The 26,995-nt window shown below is 43.4% G+C and overlaps 1 protein-coding gene across 1 annotated transcript; it reads left to right on the top strand.

Annotated features, from left to right (window-relative positions):
- Positions 1–11,135: 11,135 nt before the first annotated feature.
- MAP1LC3C (microtubule associated protein 1 light chain 3 gamma) lies at positions 11,136–19,263 on the top strand. The gene is made up of 4 exons (XM_080998788.1): positions 11,136–11,314; positions 11,592–11,647; positions 11,879–11,985; positions 16,067–19,263. Exons 1-4 carry the CDS (start codon positions 11,257–11,259, stop codon positions 16,275–16,277), a joined length of 432 nt encoding a protein of 143 aa, XP_080854914.1. The 5' UTR covers positions 11,136–11,256; the 3' UTR covers positions 16,278–19,263.
- Positions 19,264–26,995: the final 7,732 nt, after the last annotated feature.

The raw sequence follows: 26,995 nt of genomic DNA, 5'->3' as shown, positions 1-26,995 counted from the left end.
AGTATAAGCACTGATAAGTGGGGAGCACTGGCCTGCGAGAACTCCAACTGGAGAACAGCCTTTACCAAAGGTGTCATGGACTTGGAAGAAGAATGAACTCAGGGCAAAAAGGAGATATGAGCTAAGAGGAAGGCACATTTGGCAAACCCTCACCATGATCCACTCCTGCCCAGAAACCTATGTCCCCACTGCGGATCCAGAATGGGTCTCCACAGTCACTAATAGACTCACTGTTAAGACCTTGTTCATGGAAGACAATCTTACTCAGCTACAAGTGATCGCCAAAATTCAGTTCTCCAGCATATTGCAGCACAGAGCAGAGCAAAGTGCAAAATAATAAGCCCTTTTTCTTTTAAAATATGAAGCCTTCCTGCTGTTTTAACAAGCAGCATTTTTATTTTTTAAAAAACCCTGACAGCTCTAATGGCCTCTCATTAGATAAGGAGCAAGCATGGAACAAGGTCACATTTTAGGATTCCACATTAAAAGGTTTTCTAAATTATCAACAGCTATTCAGGGGCTACCGTCATAAGAGGCATTATAGGGCAATTACAAGCACAAGATTTTATATAGTATTGCCAATTAATGCCAATTAATCATTTAACAAAAACCCACACAATTTTAGTCCACATAACCCTAAAGCAAATAATTTCAAGATTTCTTCCCTGGTATTTACAACTGTATAATCTCACGCATTCAAACAACAAAGAAATCAGGCAGAAAGAGAACAGTTTTTGTTATCAAGCATTTGTGTTAACTCTTGTTTAGGCCCATCTGAAAACAAAGACTCAGTTAAATATTTATCTGCACTAATCAGGTCCTTTTATAATTTGCAAAGATCCCACTATCATCAAACAATGTTGTTGTTCAGTTCACTCCCATTTTTGGACAAACAGAATGCAACAAGGATTGTGAGATGTTGTGAAATTTTCCAAAGATGTTTGGTGACATAGAAGGCTTTGCACTGATTTTTCTTTTAATTAATTTCTAGGGAGTAGGGAAATAGAGGAAAGGGAGCTGATTACCTGCCCATATAATTTCAACTCTTCCAAGCTGCTACTGTAATAATAGTTATGGCCCTGCTATAGAGCAGGAGATGTTTTCATCACCATTTATGAACTGTATTAATAGCTTTTATGGTTGCAAGTGTAACATGCAAAATATAGTCATTAGGATTGAACGTCCCATGGGCGAGGTCACGTAACTTCTGATGGACAATGTAGTCCCATGCTGAAGTGTTGCTCTACCAGTTTGTTCCCTACAGAGTTGCTGTCTCATCAGCTTCCATGTGCTTCACAGATGTACAAGCAAAGTTACAGCAGAGGAATTGTCCCATCCCACCAATGTCTCTTATTTAATAGGAAATGCTCCCTCCACCTGTTCATATTTCTCTCTGTGAAAAATACAAGAACCCTGACAGACACGAGGTTTCGATGATATAAGGTAGTCATCAATCGTGTGATCTGTTTGGACAATGAGTTTTGGCTCTCTTTCTGGAGTTAATACTCATGATTTGTGTTCTTGATGTTACTTTTGCACAAAGAGGTGGTGTGTAAGGAGTTCTGATGACATGGCTAGGATTGCCTTTACTGTAGCCATTCACTCTCTTTCCTTACTACGCCATCCTCTGCTTTCACATTACAATTACAGTGGTGCCCCGCAAGACGAATGCCTTGCAAGACAAAAAACTCGCTAGACGAAAGGGTTTTGCGTTTTTTGAGCTGCTTCGCAAGACGAATTTCCCTATGGGCTTGCTTTGCAAGACGAAAACGTCTTGCAAGTTTGTTTCCTTTTTCTTAAAACCGTCACAGTAATACAGGGTGCATTGCTTGAAGAGGTGCAGTTGCGACTTGACTTCGAGGAGCAACTCATAGCACGCGGTGTGGTAGCCTTTTTTGAGGTTTTTGAAGACTTTGGTGATTTTTGAAGCTTTTCCAAAACTTCTTTTGCAGCCATTTGGTAAGTTAAACTTTTAAAACTTTTGGGGGGGGGGTTGGATTTTGGGTTGGGGTGTTTGGAATTCAAGGACTTGGTGTTGGGGAGGGGTTTGCAAGAATCTGGAAGCTTGTGTGGTTTTTTTCTGAATTTTTATGATTTTCTGTGACCATTGGGCCACTCTGCTGTTTTTTTTAAAAAAATCTGGATTTGAATTTCTGTGTGGTGGGTGGCTGGGGGAACAGTTGAGGAGGGGGTTCTTCAGCAAGAAGCAAAGAGTGGAAGAGGAACCTTCTTCGAGTTGTCCCCCAGAGTCTTAGAAAATGTACTGTACACTTTGTTGATTTTTAAATGTTTTTCTGTCATGTTTAGAAACTTAATTTATTGTTCCTTCAATTTTTGAAATGCTCTTTACAGTATGTGTGACTTTAAAGAGCACTTAATAAACTCTTGTTGTACCAAATTTGGCTTTGTTTGGACTTTTTTTGACCATAGGAACGCATTAATTGAATTTCAATGCATTCCTATGAGATTTCGTGCTTCGCAAGACGAAAAATTCGCTAGACGAAAAAACTCGCGGAACGAATTAATTTCGTCTTGCGAGGCACCACTGTATTACACTTGCATCCAATCTTTCTTCCATGATGAAGCTGAAGGTGGCATTCACAGGGTTCCCCAGTGGTTTCCTATCCAAACAGACTTGTTTAAGCTTTGGGAAATTGTTGCATCATATCCCTTCAGGGACGCGGGAGGCGCTGTGGGTTAAACCTCAGAGCCTAGGACTCGCCAATCAGAAGGTCAGCAGTTTGAACCCCCATGACGGGGTGAGCTCCCGTTGCTCGGTCCCAGCTCCTGCCAACCTAGCAGTTCGAAAGCACGTCAAAGTGCAAGTAGATAAATAGGTACCACTCCGGCGGGAAGGTAAACGGCATTTCCGTGCGCTGCTCTGGTTCGTCAGAAGCGGCTTACTCATGCTGGCCACATGACCCGGAAGCTGTATGCCGGCTCCCTCGGCCAATAAAGCGAGATGAGCACTGCAACCCCATGATCGGTCACGACTGGACCTAATGGTCAGGGGTCCCTTTACCTTATCCCTTCAGGACATGCCCAACTCATGAAAGCCCTCATATGGCAAATTACACTGTCTTAAGCTGCTAACAGCTAGGCTAACACTGTAGCTTCTTGATGGTGTGCTGGCTGCAAGCCAACTCATCCTTTTTGCACTGCATAGGAAATAATGTGTGTTGGCTTTTCTGCAACGCTGGCAGACCAGAGCAGGAGCAGCCAACTCACTGTTTGACAGTGAAGCTCTGTCCACTAGCTGACCCCTAATTGGCCAGTTTGAATATAAGAATTTGAGGGAGGCAGTCCCGTCTTGCAGGGCAGCTAACCAGAGAAATTCCCAACAGCTGGCTGAGATCATGGGTCCCAGCTGCCAGGGATGGTGACCGAACAAGGGGCCCCAACAGCCGCCCACCCAGGCATGGGGACAAGTGGCCAATTCCACGTGTTACAAAAGAAACAAAAAGCCTTTCTACAGATAGTAAATGGAGACAGAAGGGAGCAGAGTAGGAACACGCAGATTGCATCTAAACCCCATTGGAAACAGGGAATGGAACCCTTGTGCTCGGAGCCCCAAAACCCATCCCCCATGGAAATAAAGACACAGTGGAGACAGAATTTAGTTTAAAGGTTAATGGGCAAATTTTGGCCACAACTTTATTAAATACACAAGTGTGACTGGTATTGGCTTAGGCATTGGTATCAAAACTATAACTGGCTCCTCCCCATCCTGCAGGAAGCCTGGAAGGGTAAACAACCAGCAGGGGGAGCTCCATCAATGTATATTGACTGGCGTTCACCCCTGGGGTTCCTGGCATGGCCCTAGCCCCTCCCTGGCTTCGGACGAGATCCAGACCCCCGGATTCCTTTAACAGAATACCCTATTCATTGGAGGGGCAGGTGATGGCTGCACCTCCCCTCCCCACATTCCCCTAAACCAATGCCTAACTGCCAAACCTTACAAAGTTGTGACGATTGCTAAGAGGTAGACAAAAACCAAGTGGCCACAGCCGATCTGCCACATTGGAAAAATTCCTATCCAGCCCCCGTTTCAAAACAGGCGACCAACCAAAGTCCAAAGCAAAGCCAGACACGACCTAACTAACGGGTGAGTGGGCGGGTGTTCGGCAGTGCGAAGCAAGAGAGAGTCCCCACGTAACACTGCCGAATAAATACCCCCAACCTTGCCACGCTGCCAATTGGCTAAAGGCCAGTGCCATAACTATAGCACCACCGGCTGGAGCGGGGCAAGCCCGCCCACAAGCCGGTTGGGGAAGAGTTCCAGGGCCATGCACAACATGGACCCTCTGTTAGGAGGATCCAACTTATCACAACTAAGCCTATGTTGTATTGATTTCAATAGGACTGAGGCATGAATAGACTTCTGATGGCATGAACTAGACAGAATATGCAGTTTAAAGAATAGGTTTGATTTGGGATGCAAGGTTCAGGTGCTCCACCAAAGAAGCCTTGGGCAAGTTAAGCTTTGCTACGGTTCAGGGGAGAATAATGAATGATCTCGTGCGTGAGTAAAACAAGACAAAAAGCAAAAATAAAATGCTGTTTTCAGGCAACAGGATGATGAATTATACTTAAGCCAAACACTCATCTACATTATGCAAGCATAGTTTTCAATGGATGCTTCAACTGCTTACGTAGACACATGAGAGCTATCAGAATTCAATTATGCAAGAGCAAACTGAGGACTTTAGAAAGGCCCATAAAATACAGCAATGAGACTGGAGCTGATAAGGGGACTTGATATTCAACACACTGCTCTGGTTTGTTGGTTTGTTGGTTTGTTGGACAACGTCCCTCCACGTGCCCAGAAATGCAGCCACCTTGTGTGTGAGGTGAGAAATCACACACAACAGGGTGGGAGTTCTCTCCATGCCCCACACTGCTCACATCTGCCAGCCACACCCCTTACATTCTCAGTATTTGTAGTTTGGGCACAAAGTTTACTTGGAATAAATATCTGAAGTGGCAATTTTGCATTCAGCTTGAATTATGTAGGTAATAATCAAGGAATTGTCAGAGGCAGCATTCCAAGTATCAGGGTGGGAGTGGAGAATGGCCTGAATGCCCAGATTGAAAGAAAGTTCATTAACAGAATTGGTTGTCGCTATTCATTTTTTTATATATTTCATAAAAGAATCCTCATGAACTGTATTGTAAAATTCAAATAAGTGTGAATTTTTTGTGTGAAGACTGGCTGTGTTTCAGTTCTCAGTCGTACAGTTTCAGAAAGTCACAATCTGATAGATTCACTCTTAAATGTGAACTGAATTGAATCTCTCCCCCTTCTCTAATAAGGAGGGAGCCATCATCCCTCCCACCAGCCATCATTAAACAGGGCCACAGGGGGATTTCCATTACTGACACATTACTTTTTTTTTTAATGGTTGATGTTTTATTGTGTTTTTAATATTTTGTGGGGAGCTGCCCAGAGAGACTGAGGCAACCCAGTCAGATGGGCGGCATGTAAATAACAAAATTATTATCATTATCATTATGACAATGCAATACATTATTTAGTTTGGACGAGCTCGTAGTTCATTTCCTTCTATGTCATGAGCATAGCATCAATTGTGTGAATGTCATGTTATTTCAAAGGACAAACAGGATGATATACATTTGTTTCAATGAAGGCGAAAAGAAAGCTGAGAAAATAAAAAATATTGTACAAATAAAAGGCCGAAGGCTACTAAATTTCTGGATGGAAAACCCAGAGGAGTTAAAAATTAAGCCCGGGTTCAAGACTACAAATAACAGGAGCTTCCATCTCAAATAAAGTCGGCATCTCTTCGTTTACATGCTCAGCCTAATTTAACTCTTGGGAAATCCCCTGAACCTGATAGCTAAATGCTTCAGATAGCAGCTTGATGACACAAGTGCTTATTCAAATGCAGATAAACTCTTGTTCGTTTTTGAGATTTTTGGTAAAATCGTTGTAGTCTGATTCCTACTCCTTACCCATGTCTTTTTGCATAATGAGCACTTTTCTCCTGAACGCAACCTCACAAAACAAGATGTAGTGCTTCCTGGATCTATGTTGCTTTAACGGAGATACAGTAAAACCTCACTGCAAGAATTATACCTTTTTTATCCCACCCATTGTCCTTGGACCCACTTTTATTTAGCAAGATTTATACACTGCTTAATCGGCATTTCATTCACAGCCAGCTAATTTTACCCTGGTGCCAGGAGTACAGTCTGAAAACACATGAGACCCCCGCCACCTTGATGATGCTAAGCAGGTCTGGGTCAGGTCAGTGCCAGGGTGGGTGACTGCCTGGGAACCTCCTGCATATGCATTGGGTTCCATGACGGAAGATGGCATATAAATGCAAGAAAGGTGTGTCCGTATATATAAGGGACTAATTTCCTTTGCAGCCACACTTGTAAAGTCAGGGGAGGGGTAGGAGCAAATTAACAAGAGTAGCAATGGTAATTTTGAGGGCTGAGGTGATCAGGCTGCCAGTGAGAGAAATCACTGATGAAAGCGAGGGGAGATATATTGCATTCATGGGCAGGCTAAATTCAGATGCAAGCCTTTCTGAACGTAAGAGGGCCATTTATGCAGGTAGTTGTCACATGTGTTTGTGTGTCTGTTTCCCAGAATCATTCCACAGGCTGGAAATGTTGTTGTTTAGTCATTTAGTTGTGTCTGACTCTTCGTGAACCCATGGACCAGAGCACACCAGGCACTTCTGTCTTCCACTGCCTCCCGCAGTTTGGCCAAACTCATGCTGGTAGCTTCGAGAACACTATCCAACCATCTCGTCCTCTGTCGTCCCCTTCTCCTTGTGCCCTCCATCTTTCCCAACATCAGGGACTTTTCCAGGGAGTCTTCTCTTCTCATGAGGTGGCCAAAGTATTGGAGCCTCAGCTTCAGGATCTGTCCTTCCAGTGAGCACTCAGGGCTGATTTCCTTAAGAATGGATACGTTTGATCTTCTTGCAGTCCATGGGACTCTCAAGAGTCTCCTCCAGCACCATAATTCAAAAGCATCAATTCTTCGGCGATCAGCCTTCTTTATGGTCCAGCTCTCACTTCCATACATCGCTACTGGGAAAACCATAGCTTTGACTATATGGACCTTTGTTGGCAAGGTGATGTCTCTGCTTTTTAAGGTGCTGTCTAGGTTTATCATCGCTGGAAATACTGTAGGGCTATTGTATCAGTACTGTACCAGAGTTAGTACTTGTAAGCAGTGCTTTTTCTCTGGGGATGTTCAAGGGTACACAGTACCAGCACCATTTTTCCTAGAAGAAAAGCACTGGTTAAAACTGTGGCACTTACTGTGGCAACTTCATGGTAAGTACTGGCACCTTTTTTTCTAGAAGAAAAAAATTGCTTGTAAGGATACGCAGAACCAGCTGGTGGCACAAGACACTATGTAAATACGTGGAGGGGAGGGTCTTGTTTTTCTTAGCCAATAAAGAGAGAAAGCAGGCAATCCTGAGGACAGTACACATTTGTCAGTTATTGGTCCTGGCTCTTACCTTCTGAAGGTGGCTCCAAGATCTGGATCAGATTTGTCTATGCCTGTAAATGAAACATAATGGAATTTAAAGTCCTCTTCCAGCTGAAAAAAATGAGATACTATGCATTTAGCAGTTGGGAACAAAAATTATTGTTCAGTTCCAAACCAAACTTTGAGCAACTTTATGCTGTTGATTTTAATTATACTTATATTAACTGCAGATACACTTACTATAAACACTGTAGGAAAGCAGACCTGATGTTGGTCTGGCAGCAGCAACTCTGCAACTTAGCTTTGATGAAAAAGCTTACCTGAATGGGAAAAATTAAATGAGCATGTGTTTTGCCCTCCAGTAATGCATGGGACTCTCTGGCATGACACTTATGGCTATGTATGTATAGGCATGTATAGGCATGTATATATATAGCTATGTATGTTATGGCTATGACACTTACGTATAGGTGATGTAATTGTCTTCTGCAACAATATATACACTTCTCATCTGAGTTGTTTATTTATTGTACCATAAAATTAAAATAAATAAATGATAAAATAGGAAGTTGTGCAATGTCAGATCTGTTAAGCTTTTGGCTTCCCAGATGTGCAGAGCTTGAAATAACGTGAGATAAATTTGATCTCAAAACTGATAGGTTTCTTTAAAAAATCAGTTTATATTTACAGTGGCTTGGATAGGGTGGCTCAAGTCTCGGTAACCTCATAGATAGACTGCTGTAGTGGGCTCCTGTGGTGCTCCCCTTGTGGATGGTTCAGAAGTGTGGCACAATTCTACAGCCTGGATGCTATCACTTGAGCATTGGTTACTGATCACGGATAACAGCTGTGTTGAGGGAGCTGCACCAGTGGCCAGGATACTACCAAGCCATTTTCAAGGACTTACTGTTAGTATATAAAGTCCTAAAGAACCTGGGACCAACGTATTTAAAAGGCCAGCTTATTCCCTAGAGGGAGGAAGAACCAAGATGCTCATCAACTGCCAGGCACTAGCAGTAAGTACCAGAAACAATTCCACTTTTCCATAATATATTGTACGTGTTGTGAGTTTAGAATTGTAAGCCAACCTTATCTCTGAAAGCTATTCTCTCTCCATTTCACAGGACTGTTGTGGTAAAAGCATGCTCCTCTGGGCCACTTAGTGGATGGCTGGGATGTAATATCTATATCCTTTCTTTCTTTCTTTCATGGAACTGAAGGTAGAATACAACTTTCCATCCAGGCACTTGATGAGATCTAGACCTGCTTAGTTTTAGCAAGGTTGCTGTATCATGTGCCCTTTGCCAGGCCCTAGGTAAAAAGAAATTCCTCACTTTCCTATTTCCAGGAACACAGCTACAAAGTTCAGTTTCCTTTCAGTTTTTTTCTTGGAAGAGTGCTGTTGCACTCATGTCCCGCTGGTGGGCTTCCCACAGACATATGATTAGCCACTGCGGGAATAGAAAGCTGGACAAGATGGGCCTTTGGCCTGAGCCAGCATGACTTTCCTTGTGGTCTTATGGGAAAGCAGAGAAGATTTGCATTGTCTTCGTAATATTTGCTTTATCTATTAACATATATACAGGAAAGCATGGGGGGGGGGGAGCACCCAGGAACTTCTACAACAGGCAGAAGATTCACTGATTCCTACACTGAATTCCCAGAGAACTTAAGCAGCCTACCCAAGGCTGCCCACCATCCATTTTCTGCTAGAAACTCTCAGCTCTCGCTTTGTCTGCCTCTTTCAGTCCCTCTCCTTTCAACTGCTAAATTGCTTTTTCACACACACTGTCTGAAGACACCACCCCTGAAGATGAATTGCCAGTTCAAGGAAACATCCACAGCCATTAGAATAATATTCTTGGGTCTTGTGCCATATCCCTGACTCACATTAAGTGACACTGTATTTATATGAAGCCACAGTAATACTAATCAGGTGGCCAAATTCAAAACAATACAGTAAGCAGGTTTGTATAGACAATCCCAGGAGTTAGTTGAGAAGAGTAGAGTACAGGCAGGCCCTCCCCCTTTATGCATGTTCAATATGTGTGCGACCATGTATATGTGCATTGTGCCAAACCCAGAAGTGATCTAGAAATGTCATAAAGATGTCACTGAAATGTCACTAGAAGGGTGGGGCAGAGTGTTCTTCAATGGGTTTCAATTACGGTCATACCTCAGAAGTCGAACACCTTGCAAGACGAACGTTTTGGCTCCCAAACGCCACAAACCTGGAAGTGATTGTTCCAGTTTGCAAACGTTCTTTGGAACCCGAACGTCCGTTGCTGCTTCCACAGCTTCCGATTGGCTACAGGAGCTTCCTGCAGCCAATCGGAAGCTGTGCCTGGACTTAACCCCTGGACGGTTAAGTCCAATCAAAGGCGACTCTGGGGTTGCAGCTCTCATCTCGCTTCAGGCCAAGGGAGCTGGTGTTTGTCCACAGTCAGCTTTCCAGGTCATGTGGCCAGCATGACTAAACCGCTTCTGGCACAACGGAACACCGTGATGGAAGCCAGAGCGCATGGAAACGCCGTTTACCTTCCTGCAGCAGTGGTACCTATTTATCTACTTGAACTGGCATGCTTTTGAACTGCTAGGTTGGCAGGAGCTGGGATAGAGCAACTTACACTGCCAGCGCCTTTTTAAGGACTAAGTGCAGACTGGAGTGCTTTACACATTTCTATCACAGAATTGTAGTGCTGGAAGGGAACCTAAGGATCACAGTCCAACCCCCTGCAATGCAGGAATGTGCACCTGTCCCATAGGGGATCGAACCTGCAACCGGTGTTATCAGCACTAAGCTCTAACCAACTGAGCTTTCCAGGCTCTTCCAGCACCTACAACAAACTGATGGTAATAAGAAACCTGCTGCTCAGTCCTTTGCGCATTTAGGTAGAAGTCCCACTTCATTAGAGCCTCAAATAAACCAGGGCAGTGTTGTAGCTGTAAAGCTTACACAAAGCTTTCTTGAGCGAGTACTACCTTGACCTGTTCTCAGTAACTTGGAGCAAAACCATTCATGGCGCAAAGAGCTTTCCCGCTTTGCCTGCGCAACATTTCCAAAGGAAGCAACGTCACTGCTAAGGGCGCGATCCTACATAGAGTGAGATGGGAGTTTACCCCTCTCGACGCCGTGGACTTCCTCCAGACTAAACATGCACAGCAGCCACACGAGAGGAGGAAGCAAGCAGCTGTGTAACCCCCCTTCCCCACACGAAAGCAAGAGGAAGAACTCATTGCGCCGTTGCAAAGCGCAGCAAATAGCAACGAGCTGCTGGACTTGCAGCCCGATCCTCTTTATGTTTACTAAGATGTAACTCTCCCCTTTGGGTTCAATAGCACTCCCCTCCCTCCAGGTTGCAGTGTGGATCAATGGGTTTATTCTGTAAAAGACTTGAGCTTTGTATCACACGGCAAACTATTCCCAAGAAGATGTAAACCAAAGAGCGCCCGGCAGCAGCACAGGCCACAGCGCGTCAAAGAAGCCATGCGCTGCGCGCGGGGCAGAGACCCCTCCCCACCCTGTAGGTTAGAAACTGTGCCTTCTTCTGGCCGCGAAGCACCCTGCCGCTGCCTTCCCTAACTGCGGAGGCCAGCCTGACCCCACCCCTCACCGCTTATGGAGGGGAGGGGGGGAGGTAGGGCAAGGAACGATGTCACAAGCAGGTCTTTATAAGGGGGTTCTTTTTAAGAACGGTGCATTTTGACGGCAGCTGATCCGGTGCAGGAGTCGCTGGTTAAAAAGGAAAAGAAAAGGCAGCCTGCGTTCCAAAGGGAAAATGCAGCCTTTACATAGCTGCCAGCATGTCAGACCGTTTAAACAAAGAAAGAGTTTTGGTAAGTTGTTGCAGACGGAGCCTTTTACTAACCGACCAGACTCCAATCCGGCTGCACATTTATTTGGAAATAAGATCAGATGGAATCATGTTGGGGATGGCACGGTGGGCTGTAGGAGCAGGGTGAAGTCTAGGTGTATCAAGCCTATGGGATTCCAGCTACTGATTTGGACTAGGTTACAGATTGCACTCAAAAGCAATGACATATGCTTCCGAGTGTGTTCAAGGTTGGGCATGCAGAAATACAGACAATTGATCCTTGCTTTTCTTCTGCATAGCAACCCGAGTTGAAGAAGTTGCAGGCATACGAGGGAAGTTCCCAACAAAAGTCCCAGTAAGTATCTATTCTGTTTCCTTTTCCTTTGCCAATTACTGATAATTGCACATTTTCAAATTATCGAGGATTCTGTGCTTATTTAGTCACTAGCAAGTCACACTGGGAGCAATGGATCTTCCTGCCCAGGAAGTGTGCTTAGAATTGCCGTCCTAGTTTTTGAGTACTATTGTGCAGCATGCTCTATTGCTACTTTGCTTTAAAATCTGTTTCCTTCTTTCTTAAAAACAGGTTATTGTTGAAAGGTACCAGAAAGAAAAGTACCTTCCCCTGCTAGACAAAACCAAGTTTCTTGTGCCTCAGGAGCTGACCATGACTCAGTTTATAACTATCATCAGGTATGTAGCAAGGTCTTGATAGGCTTCTAATTTTGTTGACTCTCCCTGCTCCTCTGCCTGCTTCTTTTGTTAATCTATTTTTGCAGCAGGGCTTCTGAAAGAACTTGGAAACTAGGTGATAATATGTACTATATTACTCAGCACATTTCTGTGATTTTTCCCCTCCATGCTTTGATGGGACTCAGATCATTTGAGTTCTCTTGCAAATGATTCCTTCTTGTTTGCACAAGGCTGTGGTAAGAAATCTGTTAGATTAATGTCATCTTCCCTACTGCCCACTCCCCCTTGCGCGCACACACACACACACACACACACACACACAAAAATTTTAAGATATATTCTCAGTGTTTGTATCAATGGTGATTAAAACACACACACAACAACAACAAGAAGAAGAAGCTTGTAGTTCCCACATTTTAAAAATAAGAAAATCTTTTAGCAAGGCTTCGGATTATTTATTCTAAACCCAGAACTGCTGATGAAACCTCTTGGAGACCAGGTTCCAAAGTGTTCTGCTAGTGTTTTGGGGAAAAAACTGATTACTTGTGACATACTGCAAGGTAAAGGGACCCCTGACCATTAGGTCCAGTCGCGGACGACTCTGGGGTTGCGGCACCCATCTCGCTTTATTGGCCGAGGGAGCTTCCGGGTCATGTAGCCAGCATGACTAAGCCGCTTCTGGCGAACCAGAGCAGCGCACGGAAACTCCGTTTACCTTCCCACCAGAGCGGTACCTATTTATCTACTTGCACTTTTGACGTGCTTTCGAACTGCTAGGTTGGCAGGAGCAGGGACCGAGCAACGGGAGCTCACCCCTTCGCGGGAATTCGAACCGCCGACCTTCTGATCGGCAAGTCCTAGGCTCTGTGGTTTAACCCACAGCGCCACCCACGTTCCCTTAGACATATTGCAAGCTGCTTTTAAATCCTCCCCAGTTTCGAAAACTGTTTGTTATAAGGGGGGGGGGGGCTGTTCAAGAACCATAATTACGGCACACAGAATTATTTGAGTAGTGCATGTCTCAGTGTTTCATCTGAGTCATAGTATTCCAAGCCTTCTCTGTCTGTAACCCTTCTGTCTTGGGGATATAAGGAGCCTGCTATAGGAGACAACTCCTAGGGCTGTGGGAGTTTCGGCCCCCACAATAAAATATTTGAAAGGGGTTGGGGGCTCCCAAGTTGATGGCCATTTTTATTCAAATTGAGTGTGTATGTGGGCAGTGTATCATGTGATCAATTATGCAGGGTGGGGCTTACCTGCCCCCCCCCCCAGTATTCTATTCAAGTTGGCACCCCTGGAGCCTGCATTAGGAAGTCTAGCTAATTAAGGTTAGCAGCAGTTGTCCAGGGCCACAGACTGCCCTCCCCATCCCTCGCTGCACAATATCATTTTTCCTGAGATGCTTTGGCTCAAACCCAGACTGCGTCACATTCAGCTCTTTTTACTCTGCTGTTTTGGAGCTTTTAGAGGTCCTTGGAGAGCTTCAGACAGGAGGTAGCAGTCTGTAAATTTTGTGAGAGACAGACCCAGAGCAGATGTGACTCATGCTTTCTAACTACTTGCGCATTACAAAGATCGTGGGCATTCTGGAGCGGCACCTTTCCAGCTTGTTTCAGAATCCAAGTGGAGAAAAGTAACGTCAGAAGTGGCCCTGAGCTACAGCCTCTCTGAAGTCAGCTTAGGAAATGTGCTACGTTTCAGCAATCTGCCCTTGGTCCTAAGCAAGCGGTCTGACCTCTCTGACTGATACAGTTGTTTGCCTTCTCAGTTCACAACCTTTCCAAGGTGGAGTGAAATACAGAGCAGAGTACTAGGATTTTTCTAGGATTTATCTTGTAGGATAGCTTTCCTATCCTACAATTCCTATCCTACAATATGTCAGTAGTAGCTTGTTTCCATATAGTTTGTTACTGTATATTCTTAATAGTAGCTGATGAAGTTGGCACGTATCCAGTGTTCTGCCCCCCCCCCGAAACATTCCACTCACTGCCTTCTTTGTGTGAAAATTAGTATGTTAAATTTTTCTGCAATGCTTTTTTTTGGCCGGGGGGGGGGGAGGAAACAGAGCAGCATCTGCTGGTTTCCCTAAAAACTACATTTTTTAAAAAAAGACTAAATGTGTGTGTTTATAACACCCCCATCGTTCTACCCGGACACTGAGGTCCAGCACCGAGGGCCTTCTGGCGGTTCCCTCACTGCGAGAAGCCAAGCTACAGGGAACCAGGCAGAGAGTCTTCTCAGTAGTGGCGCCCTCCCTGTGGAACGCCCTCCCACCAGATGTCAAAGAGAACAATAACTACCAGACTTTTAGAAGACATCTGAAGGCAGCCCTGTTTAGGGAAGCTTTTAATGTTTAATGTTTTACAGTATTTTAATATTTTTTGGGAAGCCGCCCAGAGTGGCTGAGGAAGCCCAGCCAGATGGGCAGGGTATAAATAATAAATTATTATTTATTATTATTATTATTATAAAAGATATTTGTTTGTTTCAGTTAGACAGTGGGAAAGGAGTAACTTTGCACTACTCTGCTACCACCTAGAAATGTCTCCTTTTTTCTGGTGTGTTCCTCTTGGAAGGCTAGGAATTGTCATAACTTTAGGTATGTCCTTTACCACCTAAACCTTGCTTCTGCTGATCTAGCTGTAGGATATAGATAACCTGTGTAAGTATTTGGATCCGACACTTCTATAAACCTCTGGAAACCAGCTAACTGTCCTACCACTAATAAGCCTAGGTTCAAATACTTGCTTAAACTATGAATCTTGGAACCATTTCACAAATCAGCCCTGTTCAGATGCTACTATCTCAGTCTAATAAATAATCATTGTACCTGCCTGCTATCCCCTTCTCTTTCCCTCATGTACCATAATTAAGCCATAATTAAAAATCTTTTAGGGGTTTTTAAACCAAAGTTTCCTGTTGTATTCAAACTGAGAAACTGTGGCTTTAATCTTATAAACCAGAATTAGTTCTGGTTCCAAACTACGGTTTATAATCTGACATAGCTTGGATGTAACTAGAAACTGTGCTTTAACAAACACTGAAATCTGTCTAACAGCAGTGCAAGAGAGAATGGATATATAAAGGGGAAGAAAAAGTGCCTGCACATTCCAGTAAACCATGGTTTATTAGACAAATATAATTCTTTGCTTCTTGGGGGAAGGATGGGATACAAATTTATTATACTTCATCTTTGACTCTGCACCAATGTTATGTGCATTCAAGCTAAACTGCTGACAAAATGTAAAGATCAGGAGTTACAGTAAGCAAAAACTTCCCCAAAAGTGATGAGTTTAAATTAGGGAGAGGATTTTCTTTAATGGATTTTGTTTGTTCCATCTTGTATCACTTGTGGGTATGTATTAAAGGACATCTAGCTACCAGTTTCTGTAGCTGAGGTCAGTGCTGCAGATGACTTTCCCACTCAATCCATAACTTGATGGACCCTAGGAAAACTGTCACGTAAACATGTCTCTTGGAATAATTTGAACTATATATGCTTCACAACAATGTAGGCCTCTATAAATCAACCTGTTTACTATTTCACTTGGCCTTTATGAATATCTAAATGTCCCAAAACTTGTCTGAATGGTCACTGATGCGCACAACTGGGTGCAGGATGGTTGATTCCCCCTTCCCAATTCCTAATGGATTGTCTTAAATATCTATTTAAGGGGAATTTGTTTAAAGTTTGCTTACCACCAGCCACCCTATACGTGGAGTAAAAGTAGCACCCCAGTTTCAGTGCCAAAACTTACACAAGCTGTAAAAATTTCTCCAAAGTGCCAGATTCTGGGTTCCTCACCCTTGCTGGGTCATCTTGATGGACTGAAGGAATTCACCCACCTGTCAATCACCCAGTGTCACTGTGATGTTATACAGCCCACTTTTCTTCTGTAGGTGTGAAAACAGTGTAAACTTCCCTTGAGTCAAGCCTGCCAATAATAAATGAGCCCAGTTATAAAGTATTCTCAAGGGTACAAAATCACTGAGTACATCGTCCTGGATTAGGATTGTATTGGCATAGCATGAAACAACTTGCACATTTTAGACTTCCCCTCTCTTTTCTTTGTTAACCCAGAAGCAGAATGGCGCTGAGTTCTACGCAAGCTTTCTATATGCTGGTAAACAACAAGAGTTTAGCAAGCATGTCTCTAACGCTGGCAGAAGTCTACCAGGATTACAAAGATGAAGATGGGTTTGTGTACATGACTTATGCTTCCCAAGAGATGTTTGGAGGCCTCTTAGCTGCTGGCAAGGGGAAATGTAAGGAATGTCTCCAGAAAACATAAGTGTTCTCTCGGGTAACAGCTATGTGGCTAGACAGCTCAGCTGTGAATCATGCGAGCTACCTGAAAATGAAAGGTGCTGTCTCTAAATGTGGGCTCCTCTCGAAGGATTCATGGTCCAGGAGTTGGTAGGACCCGACCAAAGAACCACATGATGGAACAAACCATCCTAAATGAGTGACACGGACAAGTACTTTGTATTTCACTCCTTTCCTGCCCAAAAACAGGTAGCAGGGGATGCACTTCAGTGTTTAAAATAATAATAATAAACGATGTAACTGCTTTTAAAGGTGGTGTTAAAACCACCACTGGAATACTTGCTTGCTTCCAATTATGGTTGCATCTCTGGTCCAAAAACAGGTATTTCTGGATGGTCAGCAAACAGCTCCTCTAAATGAGTAACTGTGGTCAGTTTTGAAATCCGTACAAATCTATGGCTATGTCATCATCATCTTCGAGGGGGGACACACACCAAAGGAAGAAGCACACAAGTGCAGAGAATGCCCCCACTGGGTAAGACCAGTGAAAAATAAAGGGATTTTAAAAACCAAGTCACATGGTCTGAGCAGGAATGATCTGCTTAGCAGCTAAGAATAATGTATGCACTAAAGATTTTACTAACTGTTTCAGAGTTACTGTAGCACTCTTTTGATTCTAATCAGTGGTGTTGAGCACTGCAAAACACAGAGCCATAGCTGGCTTTTCTATGCCCCTGCTCTTGTCTACATATACCTCCAGGAGGAATACCCCTAAGGATGGATTTACATGACACTACACACACACAAATCCATGTGGGAGTGAGTTTTATTGAAAGGGCTGAGGCAATGGCATGTAATGGGCCTCTTTCAGGCAGCACTGCTGCGCATGGATCCCACTGCGCAGTACTTATAAAAAAAATCAGGAGTTGGTAAGGTGAAATAGAGCTCTGGCTAGGTAGGGAGTTCCGGAGCACAGCTCTCCAAATGGAGATATGATCCGTATGTGAATATTTACTGTGCCATCTTGTGGCTGTTTAAATTGAGGGGTGGGGAACAGGCGTTTTAACTAACATTGGAGCTGAGGCAGCAATCCTTGAAGCTCCAACAGTAGTTTTATCATGAGGCTGTGTTCTTGCCTTTTGAACTCTGCTGAGCTTTCGATATTTGGGTTTAAGATAAGATTGCTGCATAAAAAGGGCACCCTGTTAAAAACATGACTCCTGTCCGTAGCTCACAAAGTGCAAGGCAATTAGAAGCTCCTTGGTCCTTAAACCTTGTTGCTAAACTTAACTGCCTGAGCCTCTTGTGTCAATGTCATGTTTAAGATGGCCGCCTGTATTTCAAGGGAACTTAGCTGACTTGGAACTTGAGTTGACAGGTCCTAGTCTCGCATAAGCCAGATGTCTTTAGAAGGGGTGCATCACAGACTATCAGAGTAAAGAGACCAGGGATGGGGAACGTGCAGCCCCTCCCATATGACGTTGGACTCCCATAATTTCTGACTATTGATCAATGGGAGTCAAATCACATCAGTTGGTTCACAGGCCCCCATGGCTCAAACAGTATTTTAAATAGGTATTCACTGCAATGTGGACACAAATTCCTCCTATATATGGCACACAACTTGGTTTAATGGACCGCTAGCTCTAAGAACCAGGAAAGGGCCTGGATTCTGTATACAGTGTCACTACGTTAAGTGGCACTGAATTATCACTAGTTATGTAAATAAAGAAATATATATATTGCAGTATATCTGTTAGCTTTTTTCAAAATAAATATGGATTTATTTAGACTTGTTGAAGTGGAATTGCAACCCCATCTTAAGATCAGTTTTCATCTACCAGTTACATATCTCAAAAGCAGTTCTCTGTTGGCATCCTTGATGTATGAGTCGTCCTTTATTTGTTTGTTTTAAGAAGCTGCTGTGCTGGCCTACCAGCGTTCCTGTTTGAAAAGAGAACCTTGGCAAATGTTAAGAGTATGTGCTGTCTAGTCTCCATTTTATGATTCTGCCTGCAGCTGGTGTGTGTACTTGTACTGTATGTACTTTGTTGAAAGCCATTTTTTAGGGGGGGTGGGACTTAAAAACAAACAAACCAACGGAGTTTTTGCCATTGCAAAGCTTAAGGCAACACCACCTGTTTAGCAACAGCAGCATTCTTGTGTCTTTTCCGATGTCACTGCTGGCCAGGGGCAGAAGAAGGGGGCGGGGGGGGGCGGGGTGACCTGGGTGTCACCACTGAGGGGACTGACAAAATGCCAGGTGGTACTCACCGCGAGGCCTGCAGCACGCCCGAGCCGTGTGTCTCTCCTGGGAGTGATGCAGTGGCTTGGGCGCCCGCAGGCTCGGTGCTACCCCAAACGGTCCGCCCACTGCCTTCCCCCCAGCTGTAGGGTGGCTGAGCAGGAGGAGGCAGGCAGACTCCTCGGAGACCCTGCTGAGTGTCCTGCCCCAGTTGACCCTGTGGGCGGCTGGCCCCACCCCAAGGCGTAGGTCACATGCTCTGCCCCAGGCACCCGATTGGCTTGCTCCACCGCTTCTGCTGGCATGTAAAAAGATGAAGAGTCAGAGTAGCTGGAATGGATGGTAGTTTTCAAATACCTCCTGCAGGAGGCTTCTCACTTTCCAGCCATCTGCTTCTTGATATCCTGTATGAGAGACTTAAATGGACATGCTAAGCATTTTAAACTCTGGAGTAGTTACCTTACTCCTCTAAAGTACAGTGGTACCTCGGGTTAAGAACTTAATTTGTTCTGGAGGTCCGTTCTTAACCTGAAACTGTTCTTAACCTGAGGTAACACTTTAGCTAATGGGGCCTCCTGCTGCCACCGCACGATTTCTGTTCTCATCCTGAAGCAAAGTTCTTAACCTGAGGTACTATTTCTGGGTTTGCGGAATCTGTAACCTGAAGCATATGTAACCCAAGGTACCACTGTAAAGGGTTGAAACAATGGTGATGTCACTATGGGAAGGATGGACTGAAGGAGAATTAAAGCAACATGCCTAAACATCTCTCGTCTCTAATTGTGTTTCTGGTTTCCTGTGAGTGAATGCAGTTTGAAGTACAGTAAGCCTCACAACTTACACAGGGATAAACAGTACCGTGAGGAGGGGAGCCACCTGATATCAATAGGCAGAGAGTTCCAAAGTGCCACATTAAAATATTAATTTTGTACAAATGTGGAACGGGTATTCTGTGGCCCCTGTAATGGTGCCAGTCCCACTGATTGAAATGATCAAGTGGGTATATGTTTTGTTTGTTTGTTTGTCTTCTGTACTTCCCTTCATCGGAGGATCACAGGGCAGTTTGCAATATAAAAACACAAAAATACATACCATAGTAACAATGCCCCCCTCACCCAGTATATATGGAGTAAGGCAGGCTTCCTCAACCTCGGCCCTCCAGATGTTTTGAGACTACAATTCCCAGCATCCCTGACCACTGGTCCTGCTAGCTAGGGATCATGGGAGTTGTAGGCCAAGAACGTCTGGAGGGGCAAGGTTGAGGAAGCCTGGAGTAAGGTGATCCTATAGGTAAACTGGTTCCAAGTAGTTAAGGGTTGTTGGTACTAATAGCAAACTGTTCTTTGAGGCAAATTGCTAATGCTGAAAGGGAAAGGCATGGGTCACTTTCTCCCAAACAATTGAGAGCAGTCAAATAATATTTTAGTATGGATTGGCCGCTGGATTTATTAATGACCAAGAGTGGTTCTCCACCTTAAAATGATCAAAAATTGCAGAAAGGGAATAAAGAGTTACTGCACTTTCAAGAAATATAAATAAAACCAATGTGGTGGAGCTTTGGGGAGGTTAAGCATCCTCTGCTGATTATACGCAGGAATGAATGACTGAACACTGGTTTGGTCTGGACCTCCAGATGCATCCCTCTCCCGTCTTCCCTGTAAATGTACATCCAGGGTGCTGATAAAAATGGTCCAAAAGGACATACATCCCATGTAATAGAGATTAGAGATTAATATGTCCAGTTCTGGGCACACAATTTGATGTTGTCAAGCTGGAATGAATGCAGAGGAGGACAACCAAGATGATCAAGGGTTTGGAAACCAAGTTTTATGAGAAATGGTTGAAGGAGCTGGGTATGTTTAGTCTGGAAATGAGGAGACTGAGAGGAGATATGATAACCATCTTCAAATATATAAAGGGCTTTCACATGGAAGATGCAGCCACCTGTTCTAGAAGGTAGGACCCAAAGCAATGGCTTCACATTACAAGGAAGAAGATTCTGATCTGATTAAACATCAGGAAGAATTTTCTGACAGTAAGAGCTGTTTGACAGTGGAACTGCCCTGAGACCTCCAGGTATAGGGCGGTATATACATTCAATAAATAATACTAATAGCAGTTGTGGACTCTCCTTCCTTGGAGGTTTGTATCAGAGGTTGGATGGCCATCTGTCATGGATGCTTTAGCTGAGATTCTGGCATTGCAGGGGGTTGGACTAGATGACCCTTGGGTCCCTTCCAACTCTACAATTCTATGATTCTACAAATTGATTGAGAGCAAGTTTGCGAGGCAACCTGAAAGCACCCCCCCCATGAATATGACTTAATTAAAAAAAAATCTGTCTTGCAACAGATCTCTCTAAGGGAGGCCTGCTTTTTGTTGCCTCGGGCCCTTAAGGCATCCTGAAATAGGTGTAAAATGCTCCCATGATTACAGCCAGCATTTTACACTTAATTTGGCACAGCTGTGAATGTTTTTCAACAGCAGAAAAAGAGACCAGGTTGTTTGGCCTTCCCTAGGCAGGGAGGGAGGTGTTCAGCTGCAATAAGTGAGTAATCATCCCTGCTTTGGGCCTCTCCAATAAGCAGGTCACAGAAAAAGTTTACAACACTTCTTGCCAAATCAGCTGGGCTGAATGATGATGATGACGACGACATGTGTGGGCATAGGGTATTTTGTATTTGTTGGTCTGTAAAACCTGAGGCAGAGCATTGCTAAGTGAATATGCCTTACCTGCCTGTCCAGCGCAATTTGCAGGAAATTCCATCACAACAACTGCGAAATGGTAAGAGACTGTAGTAGGTATGTGTGTCTGTGTGTATGCCGGAATCCTGCTTCTACTTTTAAATAGCTAGGGCCAATTGCACATTCACTGCACAAATAAATAGAAAGTGTGGGCCAGAATCTGTAATGCTGATAATGCAACCCTGAAAATGACTGTGGTTCAGGAAAAGCAGACATGACTGTGTGCCGCGTATTTTAACGTTTCCCTGCAAAAAATAAAGCCACGTCAATCGAGAAGTGCGTAAGTCAATAATGAAAGGAAGACACACAGAATAATTCATGAATCTCAACTCTTAATGGTTCTTCAGCAGAAGCCTTGGCCCCACTGATAACCTTAAGCATGCACTGCTTCCCAAAGCAGCATTTTTCCTCCCCTTGATTCGCAAGTGGTGGTTTTCAATCAACCCTCCCACAGACAGTCCATCAAATGAGGGAGTCTAATGTTCAAGATATCCTGGCTGTGGGCAGAGGTGCACCTAGGCTACCTTGTGCCCTTGGCAAGGAGGTATATGAGAGACCATGGACCAGAAACTCAAAAAATTTGCTTTCTGTCACCTTTTGCACTCCACCAGTGACTTCCTGCTTCCCTCCCCTCGCTGCTTTCCCTCCTAGCCACTCTGAGGCACAATTTTGGCACCCCTATTTTCAAATATACTTTTAAGGTTGCTTTATTTTAAACATATTTGATATCTTTTTTAAGATATCAGGCAGTTTTTTTCCTGCCTAAATGAAACACATCTGTTCTGAACACATTTGCTCAGACGCAACCTCATTGATTTTAGCAAGACTTACTCCTAAGCAAATGTTTCTGTCACTGCATAAATTTGCCCTTAGGCACATAGATTCCATGTTGACTTTTATGAAAGGCTTTGCTCCCTAGTAAGAATGGAAGGTGTTTTAAAAGCAAAGCAAAAATACATTTAAGAGTGCAACGTTCTTCACAGAGTACACCTCATTGCCCCTTAACAATGCTGTAAACCCAGGAAAATTGGTCAAGGAATGTTTTTTAAAAATCTAAAGCAAGGAATAAGATTATCTTTGCTGAGGTATATGAAGCTGTTAATATTTTACATGGTAACTGCTTATATAGCAGGTTTATGAGCGACACACGCAGATAGATATCTAATCTCTCTCCAGTTCTCAAAAACTTGTCTAGTACTATTCCATTGTTTACAGCTGATGGGTTTGTTATTTGTGATACCACCTGAACAGCCTGGCAGTGGAAACTAAAGCACGACTGCAAGTCTATTAATACTTGTGTGGCATGATCTTCAAATGCTTGTCTACATTGTAATAATGCTTCTGAACAATGGTGACACATGCATTAGTTATGTACAAATCGGATTATTGCAAGATGGTCTATATGGGGCTTCTGTTTAAGAGACTTCAGAAGCATCAGTTGGTACAGACCACAGCAGCAACAATGTTAGTAACTCCCTGTTGCATAGGAGTTTTTCCAATTTTGCTTCATTTTTAATTTGTATACCATATATTCTACATTGCTATACACAAGGTGGCTTACAACATCAAAAAACAACAAAATATACAAGATTGCACACCTGATAATCCAAACCAATACAAATCATAATAAAAATTGTGGCTTAAAATAACCAATTTACAGTGTATCAAATAAAGTAATATTCAATAATCCATTATACAATAAAATCAACTCTCAAATTATCAACAAATAATAGACAGAAATGCACAATTCATTGCTAAATCATTACTAAATTATAAGTAAAAATAACAGCAAAATTACAATACATTAAAACCATGTAAAAATATCAAACCGAGGAATAAGGTCACAAACCTATAAAATTATTAAAAGTTTCCCCGCCCCCTAAACTCTTCTCTCTTCCCAGTTGCTCTGCTCGTCTTAAAGCCCTGACCTAGGAGACACAACTGGCATTGACTGCGGGAGGGCAAGGCAAGACTCTTTTGCCTTTCTACGCACCTTCCCAACCGAGGGAGCTGACGAGTTGTTAAAGTGAGACAGAGTAGCACGGTGTTATGGCTACTCACATCTCTGTGGCGATATCACACCTATCGTGTGATATCTGCACTGCTTGCCAGTTTGTTTCCAGGCAGAATTCCACGCCTTGGTGATGACAGCAAGCTTGTAACTTACATGGTGTGTGTTGTTTTGTTGCATTCTGGGGATTTCGCCTAAAGCCAAAATCGCGTATAGTCAAAAGCCATTGGGTTCAATGGTGGGTGGGATTGCTGAGTACAAAGGCAGTTACTTTTCACAAGTTGGAAGCTAATGAGAATGTGTTTCTTTCTGCTAAGCCTCCAAACCCATCCCACATTTACTTCTCTGTATTTATAACATATAAATATGGCTTGTGTCCCATCTATGGTTGGAACATCTTGCCTCATGAAGTTTGCTTGGACCTCTTTCTTGGTTTCTTTCCCCATTTGATTTTTGTATTCTGGCAGTCCTGCCATGGGAGGCAGTAAAGGTTTTATGAGTGGGATTTTGTTTTGCTTGCCGAAACTGCCTTTATTCCATATCATCTGTTTTGAACTTTTGCCACAATATTTAATTGCTCTACACTCCCATGTAATGTGTTTGCATTGGAACAGTGGGATATAAATATGTATCAAATGAATATTTATCAAAAGATAAATAAAAATAGCCAGGAAGAAGACATGGCTGATTCTGTATTAAGGTATTTAGGCCAGTTTTTATTTTCTGTATACCCCTTTCCCCATTCCACAGACATTAATGTGGTTCTGTGTCATTCTGATCTTGGAAGACGCATAATATTGGTAGACCGTATGTCAGACACAGGAAACCAAAAGCAATTCAGCAACAAACCACAGCACCCCCTGAAATTAAATCATGTTTATAGCTGAGTGAAAAGATGGATGTGTTCATTGCAGCTGACCTCTGTGAACTTGCTTTCTAATCCAACACAAATATTAATTTGTGTTTTGAAGTCTTGAACATCCCACATGATATTAGACACAACACACTCCAGCTGAGCTGTGATTAAGTTTGGGAGCCATTAGGCAATCTGCAGGTTGCTTAGCAACCGCAACAATCTTTGGAAAGTGGTCATTCTTTAGAAGTGCCAGGCCTGCAGTAACATTACCTCAGCCTTGGACTAAAAAATTCTAAGCCACATACCCACAATGAGGGAACTGGATTTTTGCTTGGTGCAAAGCTGATGTTTTGAAGAACTTAATAATTCTTCAGTAGAAGCATACTATGTAAAACCAATTAAATTCTTTTTAAAGACAACATGGAATACAATTATTAGTACAGTGGTACCTTAGGTTACATACGCTTCAGGTTACATATGCTTCAGGTTACAGACTCCACTAACCCAGAAATATTACCTCAGGTTTAGAACTTTGCTTCAGGATGAGAACAGAAATTGTGCTCTAGCGGCGTGGCGGCAGCAGGAGGCCCCATTAGCTAAAGTGGTGCTTCAGGTTAAGAACAGTTTCAGGTTAAGAACAGACCTCCGGAACGAATTAAGTTCTTAACCTGAGGTACCACTGTAGTATTAGCACTATGGGGAGCTGGCTTGAGGCACCAGGCCCAGTGGCAAACCAACTGTGCTTTACAAATATGTCTGCAAACATGACACGAAGACTGGCAATATCAACCACACCGTGTGGGAATCCCTTGCAGACAACCACATGCCTGGAAACAGAGTCTGGTTGTCCATCCATAGCAGTGACCAGAGGAGGAATGACCGCTGGGAGGAGTGCAGAGAGAAGCATCTACCCCTGCTGCAATAAAACATGTCTCTCCTGTATTGGCTTCTACAGCCACTGCAGCCTTCCAACAGTTTGACTTCATCCACAAAGGCACACTCCTCCATTGTCTCCCGAGACAGACGGATGCCAACTTTAGTCTACTCTTCCTCCAAGAAACTCAAGCCAGATTACTTGGTTCTCTCCCCCCACCCCACTGCCTCAAAACCACCGAAATATTTGAAATGATAACTCATAAGAACATGAGAATAGGCTGCTGAATCAGGCCGATGACCCATCCAAGCCAAAAATCTGTTTTCTGTACTGCAGATCCTGCACTGATCACAAATGGGTGAACTGCACGATCTCTTAAGATCTTCTCCATCAGATTCTGTGAATAAAGCAAACTTATTGTGGTAATTCAGAAAACCAATGCATGCGTACAAATGAGGGATGGAAGGACTGCAAGGAAAGAATGATAGCAATTCAAATTAAGAGGTTTGCTTGACTGAATGTCCTCCAAGGCAGCTGCCCTTTTCAGATCTAGCAGTATACCAGAGCACACATTAAATACTTCCGCCAACATCTTGCTCCTTGGACAAAAGATCAATAATACTCCAAGTAAAGTTACATATTCTTTATTGGCCAAACTAGACTATGTGAGAAATGTGTGATTATTATATTTTAAGTAAAAGTGTGTGTGGGGGGGTGTTGGAGCTTCCATCAGTAATGGCTATTTTTAGTTCATCTAAATATATGATAAAGAGAAGAAATAGGAAATTCATATTCACACTTCATTTTTGCTTATTGCCGTATATATTTCTTGTAAATAACATTTGGCAAGTAGTTGGTAAAAGAGAGAGAGAGACTTGCATAGGATTTACTGTCTCCAGCTGTGTAAATATGGGCAATGTACATGTTACAAAAAGCAGGAAACTGTAGTTCCACCATTTGCATCTGCCACCATGCAGTCCAAGACAGGGAGGATGAGAACAGGTTTTTGGCGCCTGAGTGGTTTGGACCAAAGCAGTTTGGGCTTCACTTCAAATGGTTAACCATTACAGGACTTCAGACAACTTTTGTGTGCAGCCAGAACAGAACCACCAAACTCTGCTGAACAGAAGCAGAAACTCTCACAAATGAAAAACAGGAAACATACTTTAAACAAAATTATTTCTATGCAAAACATCACTTTCTCTCAAAGCAAACTCAGGTGGTGAATGCCGATAGGATCAGAACCTCTTAAACAAGAGGGAGGTATCAAAAGGTTTGAAGAGCAGAAGTACAAAAAGCTTTTAAAACATACCAGGTCAGGCTGCAATCCCACCCCAAGCTTGAATGAGTACAGTGGTACCTCAGGTTACATACGCTTCAGGTTACAGACTCCGCTAACCCAGAAATATTACCTTGGGTTAAGAATTTTGCCTCCAGAACGAATTAAGTACTTAACCTGAGGTACCACTGTACTCCGAAGCTACAGAATGTTGTGAGTTAGTTAGGAAATAAAAACAGAAAAGGAAAGGGAGATGGAATGGAGTGTCCTGGAGGCAGGCATGACTGGCTGGCTCCATGAACAAGAGCACTCCTTTTAGAAAGTGGTGAGACATCAAAATGTGGCATGCAGTGTAGGTCCGACTTGTGGTACAGTGGTACCTCGGGTTAAGTACTTAATTCGTTCTGGAGGCCCGTACTTAACCTGAAACTGTTCTTAACCTGAAGCACCACTTTAGCTAATGGGGCCTCCTGCTGCTGCCACGCCGTTGGAGCACAATTTCTGTTCTCATCCTGAAGCAAAGTTCTTAACCTGAAGCACTATTTCTGGGTTAGCCGAGTCTGTAACCTGAAGCGTATGTAACCTGAAGCGTATGTAACCCGAAGTACCACTGTATTAAGAAGAGCCTTAAATGGGGGAACTGGCCAGGATGAAAAGGCAGCGACTCCTTTGCACCAACAGCCAGGGATCGTCCAAGACTGTTCTTTCTCACATGGATAAACTTGGAGTGAAC

This window comes from Podarcis pityusensis, assembly GCF_964106645.2.
Source record: "Podarcis pityusensis genome assembly, chromosome: 3".
NCBI lineage: Eukaryota > Metazoa > Chordata > Lepidosauria > Squamata > Lacertidae > Podarcis > Podarcis pityusensis.
The sequence above is the reverse complement of the archived record's forward strand: the minus strand, read 5'-3'. Positions and strand labels throughout refer to the sequence as shown.